This window comes from Scleropages formosus, chromosome 13 (genome assembly GCF_900964775.1).
Source record: "Scleropages formosus chromosome 13, fSclFor1.1, whole genome shotgun sequence".
Taxonomy (NCBI): domain Eukaryota; kingdom Metazoa; phylum Chordata; class Actinopteri; order Osteoglossiformes; family Osteoglossidae; genus Scleropages; species Scleropages formosus.
The window spans coordinates 11,251,184-11,274,394 of record NC_041818.1 but is presented as its reverse complement, the minus strand read 5'-3'; the positions used below and the strand labels follow the sequence as shown (position 1 = coordinate 11,274,394).

Sequence of the window (23,211 nt, the reverse complement as noted above, 5' to 3'; positions counted from 1 at the left end):
GGGACTAGACCGGCTCCCACCGCCCATTAACCTCCTCGCCCGTTCCTATACAAACCACATTTCCTCCCTGTCCGTTACATTTTTTTCCTCCTCAGTCACGCCATCGCTTTGGGACCATCTTTTACAAACAAACTAAATGAATAAATAAATGGTGTGAGACAATCTGTCCAGGCGTGACTTGACTTTTTTTAAACAAGGCGGCATCTGGACGTTTGGAGCTGCTGCGGCCATCTGGCTGCTCACCTTGTCGGAACACCTGGACACCTCGTGTCTCGAGCCGGCTGAGCCTCAGTCAGTCACCGAGCCGACGGGAAAGGGCGCGCGAGCTCCTCCTGACAGCGGCCCAGCAGCGCTCCTGCCGCTCGGACCCGCGCGTTTTCACCGTGGCATCAGCGGCTCCTCGGAAGGGACCCCCGCGGACGCGCACCGCCCGAGAACCCCGATGCGCACTGGACTGGCGGCTGCCCACCAGATCCCCGGTCCAGAGGAAGGCCTGATAACGGGACGCCGCTCCTTCCCGGCTCACGCACGCGCTCGGCTCAGCCGTGGGAACAGAGGCGCGCGGAAGACACGCGGTCGCTCGGGGGAGCGATGCAGTCCATTCTCTCCACCTTGACTTTGCTGTAAGTCGTTCCGCTCACACCACGCTGCAGCACGTAACGCTAAAACATTCATTTGCGCTCAACGGTTATCTTGCTCATGGAAGTTTCTCCCATGAACATCGTGGCGTGGAGTGGGTGTGAAAATAATTCATACAGTATTGTGACTGGAAAAGAGAGAACATTTAGCAAATACTACCTGGTAAATCAATGTAAGCTTTGGATAAAATCTCACTATAAGCCAAAGGCTGGAATGTAGTATGATCCTATGAGAAACACCCGTAGCCATTATTAACCTTTATTTAGCCAATTCCTTTGTTCGCGACCACTTCCGCTGTTAGATAACCAATTTTACAGGCATGCATCTATTCATACAGCTAAGTACTGGAGCAATCTAAGGTAATGGTCTCCATAAAGGTTCAACAGCAGGAACCTTCAGATTAAGAGAACACTTATAACCCCTACGCCATCTGCTGCCACAGTAACAAAAGTCAAATGAGATGAAAAGTTGGATTTTCAGCCAAGTATACCATTAGTAAATTTACGTGTTATTTCCCCCGCTATATGAGTATTCTCCCGTAAAAAAAAAAACTTCTACTGATGCCATGTTTAAACATTTTAAGGCTGCAGGCTCTCTGCTCCACACTCAGTCTGGTTGTCACCCTGACCCCATCTGTGGCTTTTGCTGGAGCAAGTCTGTAGTGACAATGTGATAATGTGACAACATGCTCTCCCAGCTCATACGCTGCCCTGCAGAAGCTAAAAGCATCTGCTTCTTGCTAAAAATGATAGTGTTCTCATTGCAATAATATGTGGTCCTAGCGAAGAAAGTACCTTGTAGTCACAGCGAGTCCACGATCATGTCTAACGCAGTGGCCTGTTGCTGAAATGTAATTCACTCGTATTTTTTCGCTAGATGTACGTCGCTTTGGAGAAAAGCATCCGCTAAATGAATAAATGTGAATAAAACAGCAAAACAGATGTTATGGTATTGCTGTAGTGTGGACAAGCAAGTGTTGCCAATGGGACCTGCCTCAGCTGGTCAAAGATAGGAAGTGCTCCATACCAGTCACCGTGCAAAAGGTACCTGATGGCAGTGGAGAGTGATCCAGGCTGTCAGAATCCATCGCATGATCTGAAATTTAAAGTTGCCGATACATTTACATTCACTTAGCAGACACTTCTCTCCAAAGGGACTTACAGTGGATACTATGTAGTGTTACCAAGCCACACACCTTATTCGCCAAGGTGACTTAGACTGCTAGATACACTACTTACACTGGGTCACTCATCCATACATGATACAAGAGCCAAAAGAGCAGCGTTCTACAGGCATGTTTCAACGCGCAGCAGCGATGATGAAGATAGTATACGCAGCAGCATCTTAGTTCTTGAAAAGGCGACGGACGAGCTGGTGGAAGTTTTGAGTTGTGACACTTTTATTGTCGCTGCAGCTGCTGTGTGTGATCACCCATGGTGACTTCCTCCTGAAGATAACCCTCAGTCAATTGTGGGACTCTGGAGCTAACAAACTACTATTATGCCTCTCATACAATCACTCTGTTCCAGGTGTGTCCAGACACTGTTGGCGGTGAGCAGTCCATTGCAGGTCAGATAATCCTCATGTATATCTCAGTGCGAGACCGCAGGTGTGCACGCGCACGCAAATACAAGTGTATCTAAGCAAAGGTATTTGTTCACGGGGCCTAGCAGGTGTTCGGCAGGGACGGCATGAACTTCAGCGTTCACGTGGAGAACCAGACACGGGTACGGGATGCCATGAGCAGGCGGCAACACCGGGTGTACCAGCTGTACAGCCGGACGAGTGGCAAACACGTGCAGGTGCTGGGGAGGAGGATCAGCGCCCGCGGAGAGGACGGAGACAAATATGGTAAGGCACATTCTTTGTCCTTCACTCTCTCTCACTCACATACACCCAGAGTTACGTTAAATAATGAGGCTGACAACCCACGCACACTGCCACGTTCAAAGTCACAGACAAGAAATGCATTCGTGGTACCGACTTAGTCGTACCACACATCCGTGTCACCTGCCACCCCACCAACCCTGGGGGTTTATTCTCCCCAGAAAATGTCAGATTTCACAAAGACTGGAAATTACCAAAAGGAGCAAAACGGTGTTGAATATGCTTAACATTCCCACTAAAAATGATGGCACCATCATACCTTCAGTACCATGGCTACTATGAGGGTTTAGAACAGCTATGACTCCACTCTTCAGCTGCATTCATGTTTAAAATAATTTCCCATCCAGCCTGAAAACCAGACAAGACAAAAAAAAAAACTGCACAAAACTACAAAATGTAAATACAATCATTTCATTTTCATTTGTTACTGCAACCACACAGTGTACATGAATATGATCAATTTCTAATAGCCTTACACTTCAGGGACATGCAGCTCATGGTCCTGGAGAGTAATCTACAGGTTCTCTAGCTCTCTTTACCTTGCTATGACTTTAGACAAGTACATCAGGCATTAAATATAGCCCTCCTGGACTTGGCACCCAGTACCATAAGAGGAATAATTCTGGTCAACATTTAATTCTGGGCACTTAATCTGTATATGTATAAAATTATATGTGTATCTAGAAGTTTAGATGCACAAGACTTATCTCAAAGGGGTCATGAAGACAGGTAGTCTGTCTGACTACTCACTACCAACCTTCCCTACAGAATGTTTGCCAGACCACCTTTACATCCATTCCACAACCTTCTCCATCAAGAGGGCTGTAGTTATGTCCTCTAACACCCTCCCCTGTGTCTATCCGTCTGCATGTCTCTTCACAAGCCCAGCTCGTAGTGGAAGCTGACACCTTTGGAAGCCAGGTGAGAATAAGGGGCAAGGAGACCAACTACTACCTGTGCATGAATCGTCGCGGCAAGCTAGTGGGCAAGGTGAGTGTGGGGCTGGCTGAAGAGCACCTGGCCTTGACTCGGTGAAACGGTCAAAACCACACAGTGTCCCACACGATGTCATGTTGACTCCTTGCTCTTGTTTTATCTGCGTTTCCCAGAAGGCCAGCAACCGTAGCGCAGACTGCGTCTTCGTGGAGAAGGTTCTGGAGAACCATTACACAGCACTAATGTCGGCACGCTACGAGGGGTGGTACGTAGGCTTCACCAAGAGGGGGCGCCCTCGGCGTGGCCCCCACACCCTGCCCAACCAACAGGACGTGCACTTCATGAAGCGCTTCCCTCCGGGCGAACAGCCAGACCTCCAGCCCTTCCGCTTCACCACAGTCAGCAAGAGGAGCAAGAGGGTGCAAGACACCGAACCCCGCTAGCACGCCCTGTCATCACGCCATCACGCAAACGGCTTGCGCAGCCTGCTGACACAGTAAAGCCAATAAAAAGACTGCAAACACACACCCGGCTAGAAGACGAAGTTCACCCGCACACACAAACCACCATCACGCCACTGCGCGGCGTGGACACTAAGACACATACGGTTCAGCAAACCCAGAAGAACTCGGCATAAAAACTACAGCAGCACATTCAGCCACTAGCAAACCATCATATGTCACTGAGCTAAAACTAACACACCTCGCTAACGTAACTCTGCACAGATCACTAGCAAACCTCACTGCACACATCGGTCAGGACACCAGTGGTCGAGTTCACTCAGAGCGACCACATCGCAACGAAATTCTCCCCATGCCAAAAACGGATCGGGCATGGCCTGCGGAGGCAGCGAGACCAACGCAAGCCCAACTCGGTGTGGCAGTAGAGTGGAGTGGGACACCCTCCTGCTGCCACATACGTCGGAAAAGAGCGTGGCATCAAGCACTGGAGGACGCAGGGCCACGAAAAAGACTAACATGGCCCTATGACGTGGACAAGCGCTTCACAAACGCATAAGCTATGGATCACTGTAGGCTACACAGTCTTCAGCACCATAAAATCCGTACAATTGTGAGCACAAATTAGGACGCGTGTACTGGGCCGTGTAACACAAGCCTTCTTGGAAGAGGTGGGGCCTTATTTACAATCATGCTGCCTCTCACTTTCAGAACTAATATACCCAAAGGGGAATATAAGCAGCACCAAAGTCTACATTTCTCCCAAAGACACCTTGGACACCAGAGGCATATGCAAAAATTTGTAAGGGATGAGATGGAGAGCCTCTGCATAGCACCACGGACAGTGCTGGAACCATACTTACGGCCTCATACACCAACACTAAAGAAGAGTAGACAAACAGTAAATATTAGACATTATAAAACTATTTATTTTCCTCTGTATATTGCAGTCATTTTAAAACTACTTGGATGGTTGTATTAAAAACTTTAAGATGTTTATTGTACATCAAGCTTCTTTTTTTGAAAGTGACAGATTGTGAGACACATGGATCCTCATATCTGAAATTCACAAGTAAAGAGTGAACAGTTGCGATGTGGGCTCAGCGAACCTATTGTAACACTGCTAACTTGACCATGTTGTAATGTTTCTGTGCGGAGTAGCAGACCTGGCAGGACTTTGTGGGAGTGCTATGCTGTTCTGTGTAAAAAATGAATTGCCTAACTTAACTCTGGGGGTGTCTAATCATGGACCTGGAGGTCTAAAGCATGTGTGGGGTTTTGTTCCAGCAGAAGACGTAAGCACTTGATTGAACAAATTATTTCCTTAACTGAACGTGGCATGCTCATGACCCTGGGGGCAGGACTGCCAAATTCTCAGCTGGACTCTCCGCTTGTCATAAAACAGACGTCAAGGTCTAATCAGAATCACAGCAGCGGGTGGTGCTGGTAAAAGGATGAAGCTGCTCCTCCGGTATGCAGAAGAGTTCTTTAGGAGTGTTCTACAACATAGTTACAGTCCTACAGATGTGCTCAGCAAGGTCCAAGTGGAAAATTGGAGAGGAATTATGGATGGAAGATTACTGGGATGATTAGCAACTGTCGGTGGCATCAGAACCTTAGCACTGACTGGCTGAAATGCAGGGTGGGAGTTAAGAGCCACCACCCAAAAAAAAAAAAAAAAAAAAAAAAAATTACTCCCCAGGTTCTAGTTAAAAGATTTACCTGTCACTACACAACACTTTAAATCTGATTCAAGTGTATAGTCATGCAACAGACTGAAATATCACCATTCGTTCTGCAACCAGAATACATGTTACTAGTTAGCAAACTGCAGAAAATATTAAATCAGATTCATATTTCAATGGTTATGTTGGCAAAGTGCACCCTTATAATAAAACATTTTATCGCCACCTTGTGGCAAAGAGCTCAATGTACATTACACTGAGCACAGGTACCTTTTGTGTGAGTTGCTCTCACTCCAATTCCAAGCAACTCCAAGGGATACCACCTCCTGCACCACATAATTCAAAGAATTATGTCACAGCAACTTACACTGCCCATCAGTCTCCAACGCTACACCTATGGTTCACATAGGCGAGATACAAGCCGAGCCCTTCATTCTGCACCTCACAGTTACTGTCAAACGTGTTGAGTTCACTCAGTTCTTTGGCAATGCTTTTACCCAAAGCAGCATAGGCAGGTTACATTTTTCCTTTTTACCTATTTATACAGCTGGATATTATAGTGCAGTTATTCAGCCAGTCCAATTCAAACACTACACAGGCGAACAATGAGTGAGTGAGTGCGGATATGAGGGAGACAATAGTGAGTAGTGAACTTTAAGAAAAGCAACACAGTACCAGCAAGGTGAAGCTGAACTAACACAAACTTAAGCACATACAGTAGCAGTCAAAAGTTTGATCACGATTGGGCAATATTTTCACAGGACAAAGTCAATAGGGTAGTCTAAGCAACTCAATCCACAAGTGTCCTACGCCTCTAATAGATGGTGTAGAATGGCTGGGAAGACCTGCCAGTTGACTTCCTACTCAAATACTTTAACCAAATGGTCCAGGGAGGAGAAGAGGTGTCAGAAGGTGTCCTCAAACCTTTCACTAGATCTGCATCTAAAAATACTCACACAAACATTGATCCCACTGCAGACTTCGAATTAGTTCTCCCTTCCACAGCTGAGTGAACAATTTTAACCACATCACCACAACATCAAACTTTACATACTTCATTTACTTCCAGAAAGGTAGTTTCCCCATTCGGATCTCCAGTGGAACTACTTTTCGGGTTTAAAACATTCACCCACATAAGACTACAAAATACATACACAGAAACAACTGCACTCTCACAGTCAAGTACTTTATTCCTTAATAATGTCCGTTTTTTCTTTTAAAAAAATCATTTCAATATACAACACAATTTTTGACAAGACATTTCTGTTTACAGCTAAATTCAGCTCCAAGATACAGGTAGTTGAGAACCTAAGCAGGCAGACAGCAAGAATGAAAGATTAAGGAGGAAGAGAGCATGAAAAAGAACTACAATTCTTAGTACAACTTTACAAAGAAAAAGACAACTCGGAATTTAAAAAAAAAAAAAAAAAAAAAAAAAAAAAAATAAAAAAAAAATAAAAATAAAAAAAGTTGGAAAGTTGCAGGGAGGCAGAGGCAGCGCGAGACGCTGGGCACATGCGGGGTCTCCCGGGGTCTGTGTCCCTTTGTGCCACAACAGTAAGTCCAGACACAGTGCGTCTCAGGCCCGGAGCTCAAACAGGCAACTCTGCCCCAGCCCCATTTCACGCCGTCCCCAGCGCTGGTGTAGAGGCTCCCTCACACGCTCGCTCAGTCTGGGGGCCTGCCCATGTGTGTATATATGTGTGGGTTTTTAAGAGAAAATGTGCATGTACAGGCCACTCGGGAGCAAGGGATGTCAGAGAAAACCAAGTTAAGGATGGGGGAGCTGGGGATGCAGGCTGTGTTTGTGAGGCTTATTTAAGGGGCTCAGAGCAGGGGGCGGAGACACCCAGACGGAGGGAGATCAGGAGGAGGAGGAGGAGGCCATGTCGACTTACAGGCCTCCCCTCTCCCACAAAAGACACAGTCAATCACCAGACAAACCTTCCAGGACACACTGCGCCTGCTCTCATGTTCATCCTACAGGAAAGAAAGGAGTCGGTGCACAAACAGGGTTTCAGCTTGTGTATACATGACACAAGAAGTAGTAGGTAAATGTATTTGCAATCTGCGTGAGGAGCTGTGGCTGTTGAGATGTAGTTATAGGCACACATACCTGCTATCTGGAGATGTAGGTATAGGTGCGAGAAGGTGACCGCCCCTCTGTCTGTCCATTGGGCGATACGTTCAGGAAATCCCAGATGAGAATAGTGTCGTCATGAGAACTGCTGATGATCTGGAACTCGTCAAACTGCAGCCGGAAAACACGGCCAGAGTGCTCCTGGAAAACACCATTGACAGCACCATTGCCATGTGGTAAAAAGCCCCGTTTACACAGATGTGGGTCCAGGCTATGATTATCTCACATCTAGATCACTGGAACCCTTATACTAGACTAATAGCATGAACCAGCAGCCAGCTTCAGCCACACAAAGACAACTGCCAAAGCAAGAGTGCATTAAGGTCACAGGGACAACACTATTCTACCTACAGACGGTGCTCAAATCCCATTTATGTCACTGTGACCTAAACCTTCAGGTTATCTTCCTGTTCAGTTGCTCAAGAAGTAAAATCACGACTGTGTCGCTGATGAGCCCTGATGTGCCTCCTCAGTCTGAACTTCTGCATGCTTTCTGCTCTTTAAACTCAAAAAACCCATCTACAGAAAGCACTTAACCCCTGAAAAACTTCAATGTAGCCAAAAGGCTAATCTTAACATTACTACATGCTGAACGACCCACATAATCAGGGACAGACTTGTGTAGTTTAAGATAATTAAACTTTGTAGAAAATTAAACGAAGAGTCTGGTTACTGTTCTTAGCTCTGTGACCAACAAAAAGAGCATTAAAAGAATACTTTCCGTTTGATATAGCATAAAGGGTAGAAAACTAATACATTAAGTATTTAACAGCATATACTTCCTTTCTAGTTCTAGTTTGAATACACAAAGTCACTGTATAAATACAAAATTCTGTTATGAGACATTTAAAGGGAGAAATCAGTTTAAGTTCCTTAAATGGTTATTATATTGAATTTACCATAAACAGAGTTAAATGAAGGCCAATAGTTCTGCTAATACAGGTTGACAAAGACAAAACAAAAAGACAGCTGCAAAGTGTAGACATACACAGGCACACTTACCACAAGTGTACGTAGGCAGAGCGTGCTGGCTGGGGCACGGGGATCCAGAGCAGCTTGCAAGTCCCAAACTTTGATCTTCCTGTAGCAACACAGACAGGTGGAGCTAAGTTAAAACAGCAAATGACAGTACGCACATACCAAAATATCACAGAGAAAAACCAATATGAATGACAGACACTAGAGACAGTGATTAACACCTGGGGGATGGGGGAAGTCATTAACAGCCAAAGCATAGCATTAAGTCATTAATAGTCAGAGAGCAGTGATGATTACATCATGTATTTGCTTAGCTGCCGCCCCTGTCCTGGGTAGCACGGCGTTTACAGTTTTTACCTTGCATTTGTTTACACAGCTGGGTGTTTTACTCAAGCAATTAAAGTTAAGTATTTTTTCGTAAGGGTACAACAATTGCAAAACTGCTGAGATTAGAACCTATGTTGTTCTGGTTGTAAAGCTTTCATTGTGCAACTATAAGTCTTGTTAACTCAGAAACACTGCAACTTGCATGGCAGTTCACTAAAAATACTACAAATGCTGTGTGTGGGCAGAGAAAGTGCCAGGTGTCAGTGGAATGTTGTGATTTTCTCACCCATCGTAGGCTCCACTGACAATCCTCTTGTTGTCAAAGCGAATGCAGCGCACGAGTTCTTCGTGTCCCTCCAAGACACGCAGGCATGCCCCACACTCGATGTCCCACAGCCTGCCAGAGGTAACATACCACACTAAGTTTCACAGCCTGTGCCCCATGATACACACACATTGTGTCTGTTTAAGCACTAACCGGATAGTGTTATCGGAGGAGCCGCTGACAACCAGCCTGTCCCTGTATTGTAGGCAGGCGATGCCCCGCTTGTGTCCATTCAGTGTGCGGACAAACTCACACGTGCTGGTGCTCCAAACCTAGACACACAAACAAACGCACATAGAGACTGCCTGAGACATGCGCCTTCAGTGCCTGCCAGCACGCTAGTTTAGCTCGGTCTGATCTGCCACGATGTGCAGCTCCAGTGCCTTTACCAAGGGAAGCTGCTGGGAAGGTCAGGGTGGGGAGAAAGTGGTGACAGAAAGAGGAGTTGTCTTGTTAATCTGCAAGAGGCAAGCAGGAGAAGGGAAACGAGCAAGATCCTACTTTCCAAACTGACAGGACCAGCAAAAACTGATCAAATCCTCTGTACCACCAACCAGTCCTTGGGATTCTGCTGAGGTGTCATCTTAACTCTTAATGGAACTCAAAACTCCCGTTTGACCAAAACTGAGCATGTTGGATGCATACATCACATCACAATGAAAATAAACCAAGCAGACACTATTGTTTCCTGAAATTCTTCTCTGCTTATTTCATCTGCATGGACATTCTCATAGTGCAATAAGCGAGTTGAGAGTGGTGGGAACCTCTGGTTGCATATGTTCTTCAATCTCCTCCTCACAGCTAGAAAGTAAATTATTCTCGGGAATGAGGCAGTTGTAGCTGAGCCCAATCAACATTATCCCTTTTCAAAGCAGAAGAGCAATTACAAGCCAGATTCTTTCACCAAACCTAAAGTGTGGCTTTTAATTTAGTTGACAACTGTTAAGCAGTTGTTCAAATCATATGCCATTTCATGCAATACTGCTGCACCACAGCAATATACCACAATCCTTCCACATAACCAACGTTTCACAGGTTTCCTATGGTGTGTTACCCAACACAGCCCCAGACTTACCCTACTTCACCATTTCAGACCTCAACAGCGATTGCTGTCATTGCTCTAAGAGCTGGTGCTCAGCACTGCCACCTGCTGGCCCATCAGTGGAACTGGACAAGGAGTTTCATAACTATAACCACAAGCTGCATTAGCAGTGCCAGCTGTTCCACTGGGAAGAACTGGAAGCTCTGGCTGTCTGGTGTCTCCCACAAATCACCTGGCTTCTAGAACTAAATTGTGATTTTAGCAGCTGCCCCCTTAAAATAGAGTACTTGACCTGAACTGTGTCAGAAAAACAGTTGAGTGAATGGTAAAGTGTACAAGGACGGAATGAATACAGCTGTCCGCTAAACAAATATGTAATTCCTTTTTTATTTATTTGCTTGGCAAAAGCTGTGGAAGCTATGTAACCACAGCCATGCATAGCTTACAATATTATAATATTACCCTTTCCTATTTATACAGCTGAATATTTTACCTAATACTTTACCCAACCAACACAACACTACTGCCAACTTATGTCAATTTTTTGCAAATGTCTTTCCACTGGTACAACAATATTAGCAGTGTCAATGATTAATGAAAATAAATATTTCAACTGCTAAAATACGTTTGTATAAGAAGCTAAAATGCCACGTGTTGTTATACCAAGTCAGTTTTACTGTGATTAAAGAACCGTATTCAGCCAGGCCAAGAACATTGCTATGCCATCGAGACTTAACTTTTTAATTCATGTTTCAATTAAATTGTCTTAATGTGTTGCTGAAGCAAATTGGTTTAGTGATTTCCTCAAAGGAAAACTATCATTTCCCATAAGATTAAAACCCTGTACCATACAGTCCAGTTCCTAGGATTAAAAAAAAAAAATAAATAAATAAAAAAATAAAAAAAACATTTCCACAGGCACCGTGGAAATACCTTGATAGTGCGGTCCCCCGAGGCAGAGACAATGTATTTGTCATCAAAGTCGACCACGTTCACTGCAGCACGGTGGCCGACCAGAACACGGCGTAGGCTGATGTCAGTGGGCGAGGCCATGTCCCACACGGCAATGGAGCGGTCCTTGGAACATGTCACCATCAGGCCGTTGCAGAAGCGCAGGTGCAGGACAGCCTCATTGTGATGAATCAAGGTGTTAAGCACTTCCCCTGAACAGACGTCCCACACTCTGAGTGGGGGACACAAGAAACTCGGTTCAAAACAGAAACGAGAAGACACCACTGTACTCCTCATACAGTTGACAGCTTGTTTTTATAACTGTGAAACTACTAATAAATCGGATAACAAAAACGTTAAAGACTGAAAGAGAGCTTGCTCTACATATAGCTGCAAGGCACAGTATTTTGCTAGGTTAGCTGGACTATTATAGATTGACTCCAGCAACAATGCCCAAGCCCTGTTTTAGACAAAAAGTTCTAAGAAACAAGCAAAAAACTAATGAATTTACAAGAAAAGTATCAGCAGAGGAAGTTTTGCACCACATGAGTTAAGTAACTTTTGCAATCTACACTTCTGGTGAGAAAACCCACTGCTATTGCTCTTCCCATAGTGTAACACACAAGACCATTTCTTGAACTGAAATGTGCAAATAACCTATTTCACACCAGCAGGGCCCAAGAACAGGACAAACTTATTAACCACTTATTCCACTTCTCATAAGGGGGACCAGGTTTACAACAGCAGCATGAACACTAATTCTGGCTTTAAGTGACACACAGGAAGGAGTACACCGAGCGCTAGCACAGGGGGAAGCTGCCCCGGAATTTGGCAAGCACGCTTTCTCCCTGCAGGTTCTCACCGCACGGTGGAGTCGGAGGACCCCGTGACGATTACACGCTCATCATACTGCAGACAGAGCACGGAGCCCGTGTGGCCTGTCAAAACCTTCAGGCACTCCAAAGTCTGCTTATCCCAGATCTGAGGAAGGAAAAGAGGGATTTCTAAATCTCACCATCTGATATGCAGACACACAGGCAAATGCACAAAAAAGTTGCACTCACTTCATACTGAACAGACACACACCTTGATGGAGTTATCCCTGAGGCCACTGATGATCTTGTCGTCATCATACTGCAGGCAGTACACACCCTTGCTGTTCTCCGAGCGACACTGGATTCTCTGCAGGTTGTGCCTCCCACACCGCCAGTTCGCCTCAATCGTCTGGTGCACAAGTGATAGAGACAAGGACATGAGGAATTTATACTGAGGTGCATGGTCAGAAGAGATGGACTGGTCACTAATGGAAGAGACAACACAGAACAAAATTCTTGTGGGAACACAACAGTGCAGACATCCACCACCCTAAAGTGAGCACCACTCAGACATACCTCAATGTCTTGGATGATTTTAGGATATAGGGAGTGATAGTAGGAATTTGGAGGAATTTCTGTTGTACGGTTCTTAAACAGGTATTTCTCCCTGAAAGGTGAGCACAAATGCATCAGTAAACAACTGCACGGTAAATTACCATTCTTCTAGCTTCCCAAAGAGTTCCCACTCAGTATGAGTCCCCCTGCAGTGCAGACAGTCTCAGTTAAGCCCAGACATATTTAGTCTTTTCCTGTCCCCCATTGCTTCTAATCTCAGCCACTGATAAAGCTCCTCAGAGACTTCCTAGTGCTTCCTGTCCTCACCACTGGTGCCTCTCAGACAGGCCCTTCCACAGGGGGTCTGTGCGGACCATGCGCTCAATGAGCTTCTTCCAGAGCATGCCCTCAGAGATGACACGCTGCCACTCCTTACACACCAACTCAGCTGCACACAGTGATCGTGCATCCAGGAACGACAGTATGTTCTCTGCTATGTGGTCCAGACCCTGGGCTGAAACAGGTGGAAAAGGGAAAGAAAATGCCATGCGTGTGAGTCTGTGCACATCAGACCAAGCAATAACATTGTACATTTGAGTGTATATTTATGCAATTGCCCATAAAGTACTCCTGAGCCCAACAGTGAACTGTGTGAAACTCTGTGCACAAAATACTGCATGTCTATTTTGTTATAACTTTCACTGGGTGGGGGGGGACTGAACTGTTGATCTCAACAAGCTTAGAAATTAGTTTACTGTATGTGTACATTTGTGTGTTACCTGGCAGCGCAGTGATGAAGTCCCTCTGCAACATGGGTTTGAGGTATGAGTTGATGTGGCCGTGCTGGTAGTGGCACATACGGGAGATGAGGTGCTCCACAAACTCAACCTGGTCAGCCTCTGACCACTGGTCAAACAACTGGATGCACACGTCCTTCTCCTTCTCATAGTTTCCCTCTGACGGCCGCTTCCTGGACCCCGTGACAGGGCCATTACAGATCTGGATGGATGAAAAGGGTGTGGGTGCACGGGTACATACACACCATCTGTACTTCTTGCACCTACTCCAGCACAACCACACCCCAACCCTGTCATTCTCATGCTTTTCTCACCACAGCACAGCTTTGCCAGTAATTACATATTGGGGAATGATGTCAGTTCTAATTAGAATTTATACCATCTACCTGTATAAACCAGACACTAATGGCTTTGGTATGTATTACTAACCAAACATTCAGTGTGGTTACTATTGATATAACACATTGCTAATTAGGAGCTGCTAAAGCAAAATTGAACCAGAAAATGAAACATTTAAAACAGCAGCCATTAGCTGTACTAGCTCTACAAACTACCACAAAGTAACCAAACCAGTTCAGACAGCACAAACACAATAAAATGCCATAAATCTTGATCACCAACTGGACTGAAGTACAGGTGGTCCCCAACTTACGATGGGATTACGTTCTGCAAAACCCATCGCAAGTCAAAAATACACCTAACCTACCAAACGTCATGGCCATCGCACATATGCTAGGTTATTACGGGCTTGCCGCCTTCATGCTAGGCAATTATCTTGAGTTTCTCCTCAAGAGTAATTGCCTTCTTCTTCCCACCAGTAGGAGGAGACACAAATAGGCATTTCTGTGACATTATGGGTGTACAAAACGCAATGTAGATAGAGAGGGGTATCTGCATAGCAATCGTGAGGCAGACTGGGAGATGCAGATCGCTGCCGAGCATCAAGAAAGTATATCACTTGCCGGGGGGGCAAAATTCAAAGTACGGTTTCTACTGAATGCTTATTGCAAAGATGAAAAATCAGAAGTCAAGAACCATCTGTATAACCAGAGACCCGGAACTTTGATGGTATAAAATCCATGGTGCCACAGGAATATATTTTAAAGGGAACATGAAACAATCAGGAAAATGGTGATAATTAAGAGGAAATGCCATGTCAACATTAAGAACGACATGAGAAAATACTGCACTTAAAAGCACCATGCATGGTGTCACACCATGAACAATGTCGAAGGGCTGGTAGCAGAAAATTGCTTAAAGTATTTGTCACCGACATGTCATTTACACATATGCTGCAGCCTGGCCTTCTTTACTCACTAACTGTACTGGTTAAAGTTTTGCCGTTAGTCGAAATGACTGATCTTTCCATTTTATTTAAGAAAAAGCAAGACAGAGTGGGTAAGTCCTGCAGAGGGCTTCTCCAGAGGCCCCCCGTGAGCACAGTCTTCATATCACCATCACCTGCTCATGTCTTCATGGACTTGCTATCATTGTGCAAGGTAAACAACTCAATCACAGCGAGAACACTGCACATTAAGTGTACAGTGTACTAGCACTAACAGAGTACATGGACAGATTTACTAAAAGGAAAAATGCTGATAAGCACGTTGACATCTTTTGTAACAACAGTACATTGTTTGCAGCATTTGCCTCCACTGATGAAAAGTAAATTTTACTTGTTCTTGAATCCATCCTTGAAGTTTTATCTTCTGTTACCATCTGATACCACAATGGAATACTAAACTGTCCAAACATTTCATAAATTTTACCTGTGATATGCAATGTCTGAATGTTGCTACATTTTAAGCAATCTGCAGAAAGCATAGGTGAACAGAGACATAATAACAATCAAAATTCTGCAAAGGGTGGTCAAATGCATTTGTTGTTTCTAGTTTCACTTGTCCCTGTAGATGCACTACCCTTCATAAACACACTGTCAAGTTTACGCAACTGCATCACAAGTGGTACTCTGGAACCATCACCTTAAGTAGAATGTGAAAGTAACATCTGCATTAAAATAAAAGATACTGTATTAAAAAAATACTGTAAAGGTCACAGGGAGGAATCTTCATTTCATTTTACATTGGACTAGCTGTAGCACCACTAAACCCAGGACAAAATACTGATTTCATCAGAAAAGAACTTCACAACTTAGAAACAACTTGGAACAGAAGTCTGTTCATAACTCATTTTGTAGGGGCAGCAGGTAGTGTAGTGGTTACAGCTGCCTTCTTCAAATGCAAAGGTCACAGGTTCGAATCCCAAGCAAGATACTTATCCCAAATTGCTCCAGTAAAATTAACCAGCTGTATAAATGGGTAGATAATATTAAGTAGCTTAATGTTGTAAACAGCACACAATTTCAAACATACATCCAAACACCCAACAGAGGCACTACCTGGTGGACCACCATGCTAACCAGGGCACGCATTTGATTTCGTTACTATGACATTAAAGTATAAGTGGTCAGCACAGTCTGGATGTATTGTCAAGGAATCCTCATTCTCAAGCAATGCTTGGTTTATTAATGATAAAAATTTTAAATTCGCTTGTCTGGGATGGGTCCAAGTGTTGAATTAATGACCAATGAGGTTCGTGGCACTCAGTCTTCTCTAAGCAATGCAAAGGGCTTTGAAAAAGGAAAAGAAACACAAAGCAATGTACTAATAGGAAAAGCAAAGTGATAATACAAAAAAAACAAGTTTTAATCTGCACATACATTTATGTTTTAATTCAACTTTTCTTGACACACATTTTCTGTATCGATTTTTTTCCCATGCATTACTTGGTATATTGATTTTGCAATTTGGTTTTTTCTTCATTGTTTTAATTATTAGTGGATTACTCTGATTTGCATTTTATGTGCACTTTTCATCCTCCATACTTTTACCTCTTCTCCAATCTTCTGAAAAACTTCACGCTGTGGTGACTATTCACAATCACATTGTGTATTGCTTTTGCATACCATTTCACTTGGTATGTCAGCCTGAATACTTCTCCAAAGAAACACCTTTGCGTCAACACAAAGTTTAGTAGAATGTTCATAAGTCTGGGGCCATCTGTATACTGATTCTATGTTGCTATGACCAAGTTTTTTTGGGTGTGTCAAAACATTTGAAAAAGGAAACAGCTTTGGCTATGTAAAACTCCTTACTTTGTTAATGAAGTGCAACAGGCTGCTTACTTCCTTATTTACAAGAAGAGCAGCAGCTGACTGGGACTCAATTTCACTTCATTTCAAAGCATCAAAGAGGGGGGGGGGGGGGGGGGGGGAGATGGGAGCTGTGCACCAACCACTAACCTCATTGCACACTATCCCAGAAAAGGACTACCAGAAGGAACAGCCCATACCTCCAGAAGGTAAATCGTATAACAATGCATGCAAAAAAAAGACCATGAAACCTTTGAGCAGAGATGACAACCACTGGCAAATGTAAAAAAAATAAATTAAACACCCTGTAAGCCTTCTCTTTTGTACTGTAACCTTGAATTTCAGTTCTTGTGCCAATGGGTCAGCATATAACCGTTAAAGTGAGTAATCAAATTTTGAAAGTTCAACAAAAGGCAGAAAAAGTTCCTTTATTCAAAGGTGTGCAGGGCACCACGGTCTATCATACATGCTGTTGGACCCCACCTTCACACTTCCTGGTGGCCTAAGATCACCTCAAATAGCTTGCTCACCTTGAATACAGAGGTTTTCTTTGGGGAGATGTCATCATTCTGAGATTCCATGACCGAAGTGTTCTGAAACGGAGAGAAAGAGACAGAGGGATACAAGGCAATGAGTGGCAGGGGCATATTGCTAGGACACCAATATTCCAAACACACAGAAGGCGGCGACGGCAGCAGGATGCGAGGGGGCAGGTTCTAGGACAGGGTGGAGCATGGGAGAGCTCACGCGACTGGCACGGACTCACGTACGCACAAAGATCATCTGGAGACCATTTTACAGCCAGCCTAGGGTCAGCCAAGCCCCTCAACTTTGCTCCCCGCATTGCTTCCTAATGAATATGAACCGGTCTGGCCTTTATCCATCAGCAGTTGCTTATATTTTAGAGCACCGCAGATATCATTAAATATTGCGAAGACCGCGGCTGGCTTACACACAAAGCTCTGGCTGTAGGAGGAACCAAGTGTCTGCAGACAGCAATGCTGAAACATGCAGGAGTACTCAGGGAAAATGTTGAACTCTGTCATACATGTAAAAGGCAGTTCATTGTCTTGGATGTACAAAACCCTGCTGTAAATCAACTGACCTTTAAAAATAAAAAAATAAAAAAGCAACACTTCAAATGACCCAAAGTGACATGACCAAGCATCCATTCGCATGGACAACGTGCAATTAAAAAGCTAACTGCAATACAGCGGTATCAGATCAGCATTTGAATAGCAGTTAAAGAAAAGTTTAACTGATCTTTAGCGATAGTTGTATCTGATTTCTGTGGTCCAGTTATTTGAGATGAACAGCAACTAGACTTCTGAAGTTCAACTCTTTGTTGATCGGCCAGTTCCTTGGATTTCTAACGAACTCAGTCACACTCGTTGAGCATGGGGGCACCCAGCACAACGCTCTGACTACGTAAACTCACACCTTAGCTGTAAAGGCAGCATCCCCTTGTATCGGGCAGAGGATGTACTGCGCGCACTGCATTTCTCTGGACTGTGCCACTGCCCAGGTCTAAACTCCACATCCACACTCACACAAACACATACAGAAAGAACCCTTAGAGGGCTATCTAAACCATGCATGCTCACCACCACCGACAGACACCTTCTCTAAGCTCGCCCACACGTGAGTCAGTGACAGTGATGGTGGAGATGGTGTGCTGAATTGGAAGGACAGTGGTAACCATGGTTACTGCCCTCATACTGTCAATGGAGACTTGTTGTGTCTGCTCGTCTGCAGTTGATCTGATGTTAATAACAGGATGGGGGTAGTCAGGTTTAAACAGGCAGACAGGCGGGCAGGCAGACAAACTAGTGGTCAAGCAGCTCGTGCACATGCAGGAGGCGCAGGCAGTGAAACCCAGGCAGGCATCTGGGTGCAGCGAGCATCGCTGCAGAGCTTGGCCAGCAAGACCCAAGGGGTTGTACTGATGAAGACACCGGGTAGCAGACAGCAGGAGAGGAGAAACTGGGAGCTGATTTTACCTCTGCTGGTCCGTCCGGCATTGTGGCTTGTGGGTGGCGAAAACCTGAGGGCTCCAAGTGGTGCGAGAAATACCACGAGGGCTTGGCTCAAAGGCCTTCATCAGCACAAACTCCCTGATAAGTGCCTCACAGTGTGAGGGTTCTAGCCGCACTTGCACAGGATGAGGAATTTGGGAGCAAATTTGTTCTCAAGTGTTTCCCCTTACAAGGCAGATTTGGTGCAGACCTCAGGTTTGCTCAGAGGTTCTGATGAACAGGGGTCCCAAAGGACTATTGCTTTGCCTGTGCCATTCCAACTCCTGATTTCCTTCAGAATTCACTCCTTAGACAAAACACTGGTTCTTTGTATGTACAATATCACCAATTACCTTTTAAAGAAAAACATGAGCAGCCTGTCCACAAAGCTACATAATCAGAGCTACAGAAAGTCTCAGAGCTACACAAGCTGAGAATGGGTCACAACTGCACAAGTTCATCATGTTTTACACCGTAATACAGTCTGGACAGACTATTACAAAGAGGCACAGGGGTACATCCCTACAAAGTCCTGCTGCTCTCCATATCAGCAATACAAGGAGTAAAGTCTGAAGGATGCTAATCGCAGGAGCCTGGCACCATGGCACATGTGTGCACTTGCAGACACATATACACAGGTCATGCTCTCAATACTGGCTGTGAAGACTGCAATAGCTTGGCCAGTACAGTCTACCATAACCTAGAGCTCTGGGCATGGTGGGCATGTAGGGGGGGGGGGGTCAGCAGGCTTGGGGTGCATCAGCACAGAGGAGGAAGTAAGAGCAGCACCTGATTGTGGCCCCTGGGCATGCTCTGTAGACACCTCAGTGCACACAAGCTCTCTGCCACCGAGGAGCAGCCCAGCCAGAGAGAGCGAGGCACAGAGCACTGCAGACAAAGAGAGGGGGTGGGGGGAGAGACAGCTATTAGAGCCGCACGCACACACGCTGACGCCCACACACGGCTATCAGAGCGCCGCTGGACAGAGGGGGACAAGAAGATGGAGGGGATCTATTCCAGCTCCGCCCCACGATGTTGTCAGTTGTTGTCATGTGGGATCCCCACACAGACACACAAACATGCTCTATCAGCTCTATGGGTAGTTTCTGACTAACACTTAATCAGGAGCCATGGGGACAGTGGGTGTGGGTGCAGAGAGAGCAGGGGTGGTGTCAGTGGAGGTGGCAGCAGTGACAGCATTAGTAGGAACAGCAAAACAATGATGCCAAGGACAGTGGAGGCTGGATTCAGAACTGTGCAGCATAAAGCTAAACAAATTTTGTTACAGGGATGCAATCAACCAAAATAAAGACTGTAGATCGAGTGGTTAAGAACAGGGCATACGGTTGGTATGGGTCTTGTGTGTGTGTGTGTGTGTGTGTGAGAGAGAGAGAAAAGGGGCATAAATGTCAAAAGTAAAATAGATGCACAGATTGACAAGCACACAACTGAACGCAACGTGTATATTTTTCTAGGGTGGCTGTAAAGACAGCCTGTGATGTTACTCTAGTGCAGAAACTATGCTGCTTTGACTGAAGCTCACACAAGCCAAGGGGCAGAAGAAAGAGTGTCACAAGGCATAAAGTGACAGTGCTCTTGCATTCTTTGGGGACATGCTGAAGTACATATCTTCAGGTCCATAGCAGAGACCAAACTAAAACTTGCTACAAAACGGAATCGGAAACACGATAGAATGCAAGAAAAGAGCAGAAGTATTTGATGAAAGCGATGACATCTACTGTTCTGGGTGCCCCCTTAGAGGTGACTTTAGAACTGGCTCCCGCAGGCCTTCAAGCTAAAGGAGATGACACAGCAGTCCTCCTGCTATAAGACACTGGCACAAACAGGCATGGCAGAAACAGTCTTTAGGGCTGCGGTGAAGGTGACGTGCAACTCACTTCGACGAGGGTGTGGGTATCTGTGGCACACAGGACAGTGCCACGTGGGTCTGACTAACACAGGTCTTCCTAGAAGCCTCTCCTCACTGTCCGCATCTACCCACCCGTATACTGACGAAACTACAACTACGAATTTACTCAGACCTTGTTACCCTTTGGCAAACAGTCGCAGTTTCCTCAATGAAGCACTAACTACGGCCTTAAAGAAAGCGAGACCAGGCCAGCGCTATCCACAGCCACCTCAATGCTCCCAACAACACAAAATATCACACACCTTCCTAAAGTTTACCGCAAGCCAAATAAGCCATGGTACTATTACACACACACGGTTCCTACCACCAAATGAAGGTCAGATGGGCAGCAAGTGTTTCTTTATAATAAATTAAGCTGAAATTTTATTTTCTTAAAATCAAAATTTAAACTATAAAACAATACCACAGGAATCTTGCTGCCCTAACAACTGTAGTAGAGACCTGAGGATCTTAGAAGCAGTAAAATAATTAACATTATTAATATCAGCGAGAGGAAGACAGTGACTCGACCAAATATTTGAACATCGCAAAGACAGGAGGTGACAAGTGAACGAGTCCATCATTTAGGCAACCAAGGGGCAGACTCCTTCTCAGGAGGATACAGAAAAGATAACACGAAACAAAAATACCGAAATTATCGAACAGAAGCAGTATCACACGACGCTTTCACCCAAAAGGCTTAACTTCATGCTGACTGAGCAGCAACACAATACCGACGTCTGCATGATACAGCTGAATCGAGCACTATTTTTTTTTCCCCGTTAAGGCACACGGAAACCTCCAATTCGCCGACTCGTAAGGTCACCGAGGAAGTATTATTCACCGCAGGAGGAAACGAGCTGTCGAAAGGGAATGACAGACAAACAGATTTAATTTAATATCAACTGCTGTCAGAGAAAAAGAGCCAACAGCAACCCTCTATCAATTTGAAGGGACATAAGACAAGGCATTCATAAAGCTCCATATATAATTTAAAGCACCTTCCTAAAATATGCCTAAGCAGAAGGCATTCAGTAACCCTAAAAGGCCCTGCGTGTCAAATGACCACAGTGTAGACAGTGTTAGACTGCTAGACTGACTGGCCCAAATGACAAATGTACCGTACGAATTATTAACCTTTACTGAGCTGATGTATGTATTATTCAAAGAATCGTTGAGAACTACAATCATTTACCCATTTATACAGGAGTATATTCTTGGCTGTACCAAGGCAAGGCAAACACCTTAGTCATGGGAACCACAGCGGGAATCGAACCGAGAACCTTAAGGGAACAGCCCATGTACTGGAGTGCCTGCGAGGCCGGGCTGATGCGACGGAGAAACGGGCTGTGTTCGAACGAGCGCGAGCGGTCACGTGCTGCGCAGCGGCGTGATCAATAGCAGGTCCACAGCCAAACGGGCATCTGACGATCATGTTCCACAGACAAGTGGGTTCTAGATCGCACCTGCCTGGAGCCCACCTTCACGTTTGATCGGTGAAAAATAGAGGGAAGGACCAGGGGGCAGAGTTGCTGTGAGTTTGGCTCCCGTTCGCTGTGTCTGTGTCGCGCACACAGCTCTGCGGACTCGGGTTAAGCCACCGATCCGATCGGCACGATCACCCGAAGCCGCTTCGCCAGACGCGGCTACCGCCGGCGTCGCGGCTTTGGCCAAACAAAACACACGCGTCCGAAAAATAAAATCACACGGGTGTGTCTATCAACCTGGCAGCGCAGTACGGTAGGTTGGAAACCGAATTTTAGAACAGATTTAAGTTGAACTCACAAGTATTACGCGTCTGACGAATTCAACTCGGCGCCGCTAGAGCGCGACTTCCTTCTTCTTCTACGCAGATTGAAAAACTGACGCCTCACCCCAAGAATTATAAATAAAATATCTCAGCGGAACGGCTCACACACACGGGCACGACGAACCGGGAGGGAATGCGAGTTAAAACTACTCTCAGTCCGGACAGAGGAAAGTGTGTAAGAGCTCGAGGCCACAGCACAGTAGCTGTTCGACCACCGGGCCCGATGGCGCAGCGCCGCCGCAACGATACACCGCCCGAGAAGCTGAGCTCGCAACCGACCCGAGTCGCTCGCGGACCATCAGTGATCACCTCCGATTTTAGGTTCTCTTCTCGTTTCACTTTAGTCGTAATGGTGGTATTCTTCCGAGACCGGCCAGAGAGACATCCTGCTAACCGAGAGAAGGGAACCCTCAGCCGAAAAGGCGATTCCACAGTCTCAGGCCCTCCCTCAATCGGCATTTCTCTCCGGTTCCCCCCTCCTTTTCCCCACCTCCGTGTCAGTTCAGTACGCTCCCTTATTCCGCTCTCGAACGCTTCCTCCCGTTTCATACCTGAAGTTCCGTCTTGAAACCTAGCTCGGCTGACCCCGGACCGGCAACAAATGTAGACTCCGCTGCAAACTTACCATGAGCTCCAACGTTTTGTCCTCCATCTCCGGCTCCATGTTGTTGTTCCTCGACACTCTCTCGCAATGAAAATGGAAACCCAGCCCTGCGTCGGCGGCCCGCAACTATGTGACGTCAATGCGCACAACCGCAGAGCTCCGCCCTCTCTCGCTCGGCATCAAAGGG

The 23,211-nt window shown here is 45.6% G+C and overlaps 2 protein-coding genes across 5 annotated transcripts; one reads left to right on the top strand and one right to left on the bottom strand.

Annotated features, from left to right (window-relative positions):
- Positions 1–110: 110 nt before the first annotated feature.
- LOC108925344 (fibroblast growth factor 18-like) lies at positions 111–4,828 on the top strand. 2 transcript variants are annotated; one of them, XM_018737189.2, is made up of 5 exons: positions 111–623; positions 2,169–2,208; positions 2,313–2,490; positions 3,410–3,516; positions 3,639–4,828. In XM_018737189.2, the coding sequence occupies exons 1-5, from the start codon at positions 592–594 to the stop codon at positions 3,903–3,905; spliced, it is 624 nt and encodes a 207-aa protein (XP_018592705.1). In that variant the 5' UTR covers positions 111–591; the 3' UTR covers positions 3,906–4,828. The 2 variants fall into 2 exon arrangements, with proteins under 2 accessions (XP_018592705.1, XP_018592704.1); XM_018737188.2 differs by having other exon boundaries at positions 3,636–4,828.
- A 1,951-nt stretch (positions 4,829–6,779) lies between these two features.
- Positions 6,780–23,153, bottom strand: LOC108925478 (F-box/WD repeat-containing protein 11). Of its 3 annotated transcripts, XM_018737452.2 has the most exons (14): positions 23,046–23,153; positions 19,491–19,589; positions 17,217–17,279; positions 13,518–13,737; positions 13,066–13,252; positions 12,760–12,850; positions 12,455–12,592; positions 12,231–12,349; positions 11,351–11,600; positions 9,529–9,647; positions 9,337–9,447; positions 8,748–8,826; positions 7,722–7,886; positions 6,780–7,585 (listed from the first exon to the last, which is right to left on the bottom strand). In XM_018737452.2, the coding sequence occupies exons 1-13, from the start codon at positions 23,082–23,084 to the stop codon at positions 7,725–7,727; spliced, it is 1,677 nt and encodes a 558-aa protein (XP_018592968.1). In that variant the 5' UTR covers positions 23,085–23,153; the 3' UTR covers positions 6,780–7,585; positions 7,722–7,724. The 3 variants fall into 3 exon arrangements, with proteins under 3 accessions (XP_018592968.1, XP_018592969.1, XP_018592970.1); XM_018737453.2 differs by lacking the exon at positions 19,491–19,589 and having other exon boundaries at positions 23,046–23,152; XM_018737454.2 differs by lacking the exons at positions 19,491–19,589; positions 23,046–23,153 and adding an exon at positions 18,687–19,144.
- Between the last annotated feature and the right edge of the window lie 58 nt (positions 23,154–23,211).

Bases quoted from the DNA above. Each gene is read 5' to 3' on its own strand.
- LOC108925344 (XM_018737188.2), top strand. From the start codon at position 592: ATGCAGTCCATTCTCTCCACCTTGACTTTGCT. The intron at 2,209-2,312 runs GTCAGATAATCC...GGGGCCTAGCAG, and splicing joins CGGTGAGCAGTCCATTGCAG to GTGTTCGGCAGGGACGGCAT. The intron at 2,491-3,409 runs GTAAGGCACATT...TCTCTTCACAAG, and splicing joins AGAGGACGGAGACAAATATG to CCCAGCTCGTAGTGGAAGCT.
- LOC108925478 (XM_018737452.2), bottom strand. From the start codon at position 23,084: ATGGAGCCGGAGATGGAGGACAAAACGTTGGAGCTCATG. The intron at 19,590-23,045 runs GTAAGTTTGCAG...CTTTGTCTGCAG, and splicing joins ACAAAACGTTGGAGCTCATG to TGCTCTGTGCCTCGCTCTCT. The intron at 8,827-9,336 runs GTGAGAAAATCA...GTGTTGCTACAG, and splicing joins GTCAGTGGAGCCTACGATGG to GAAGATCAAAGTTTGGGACT.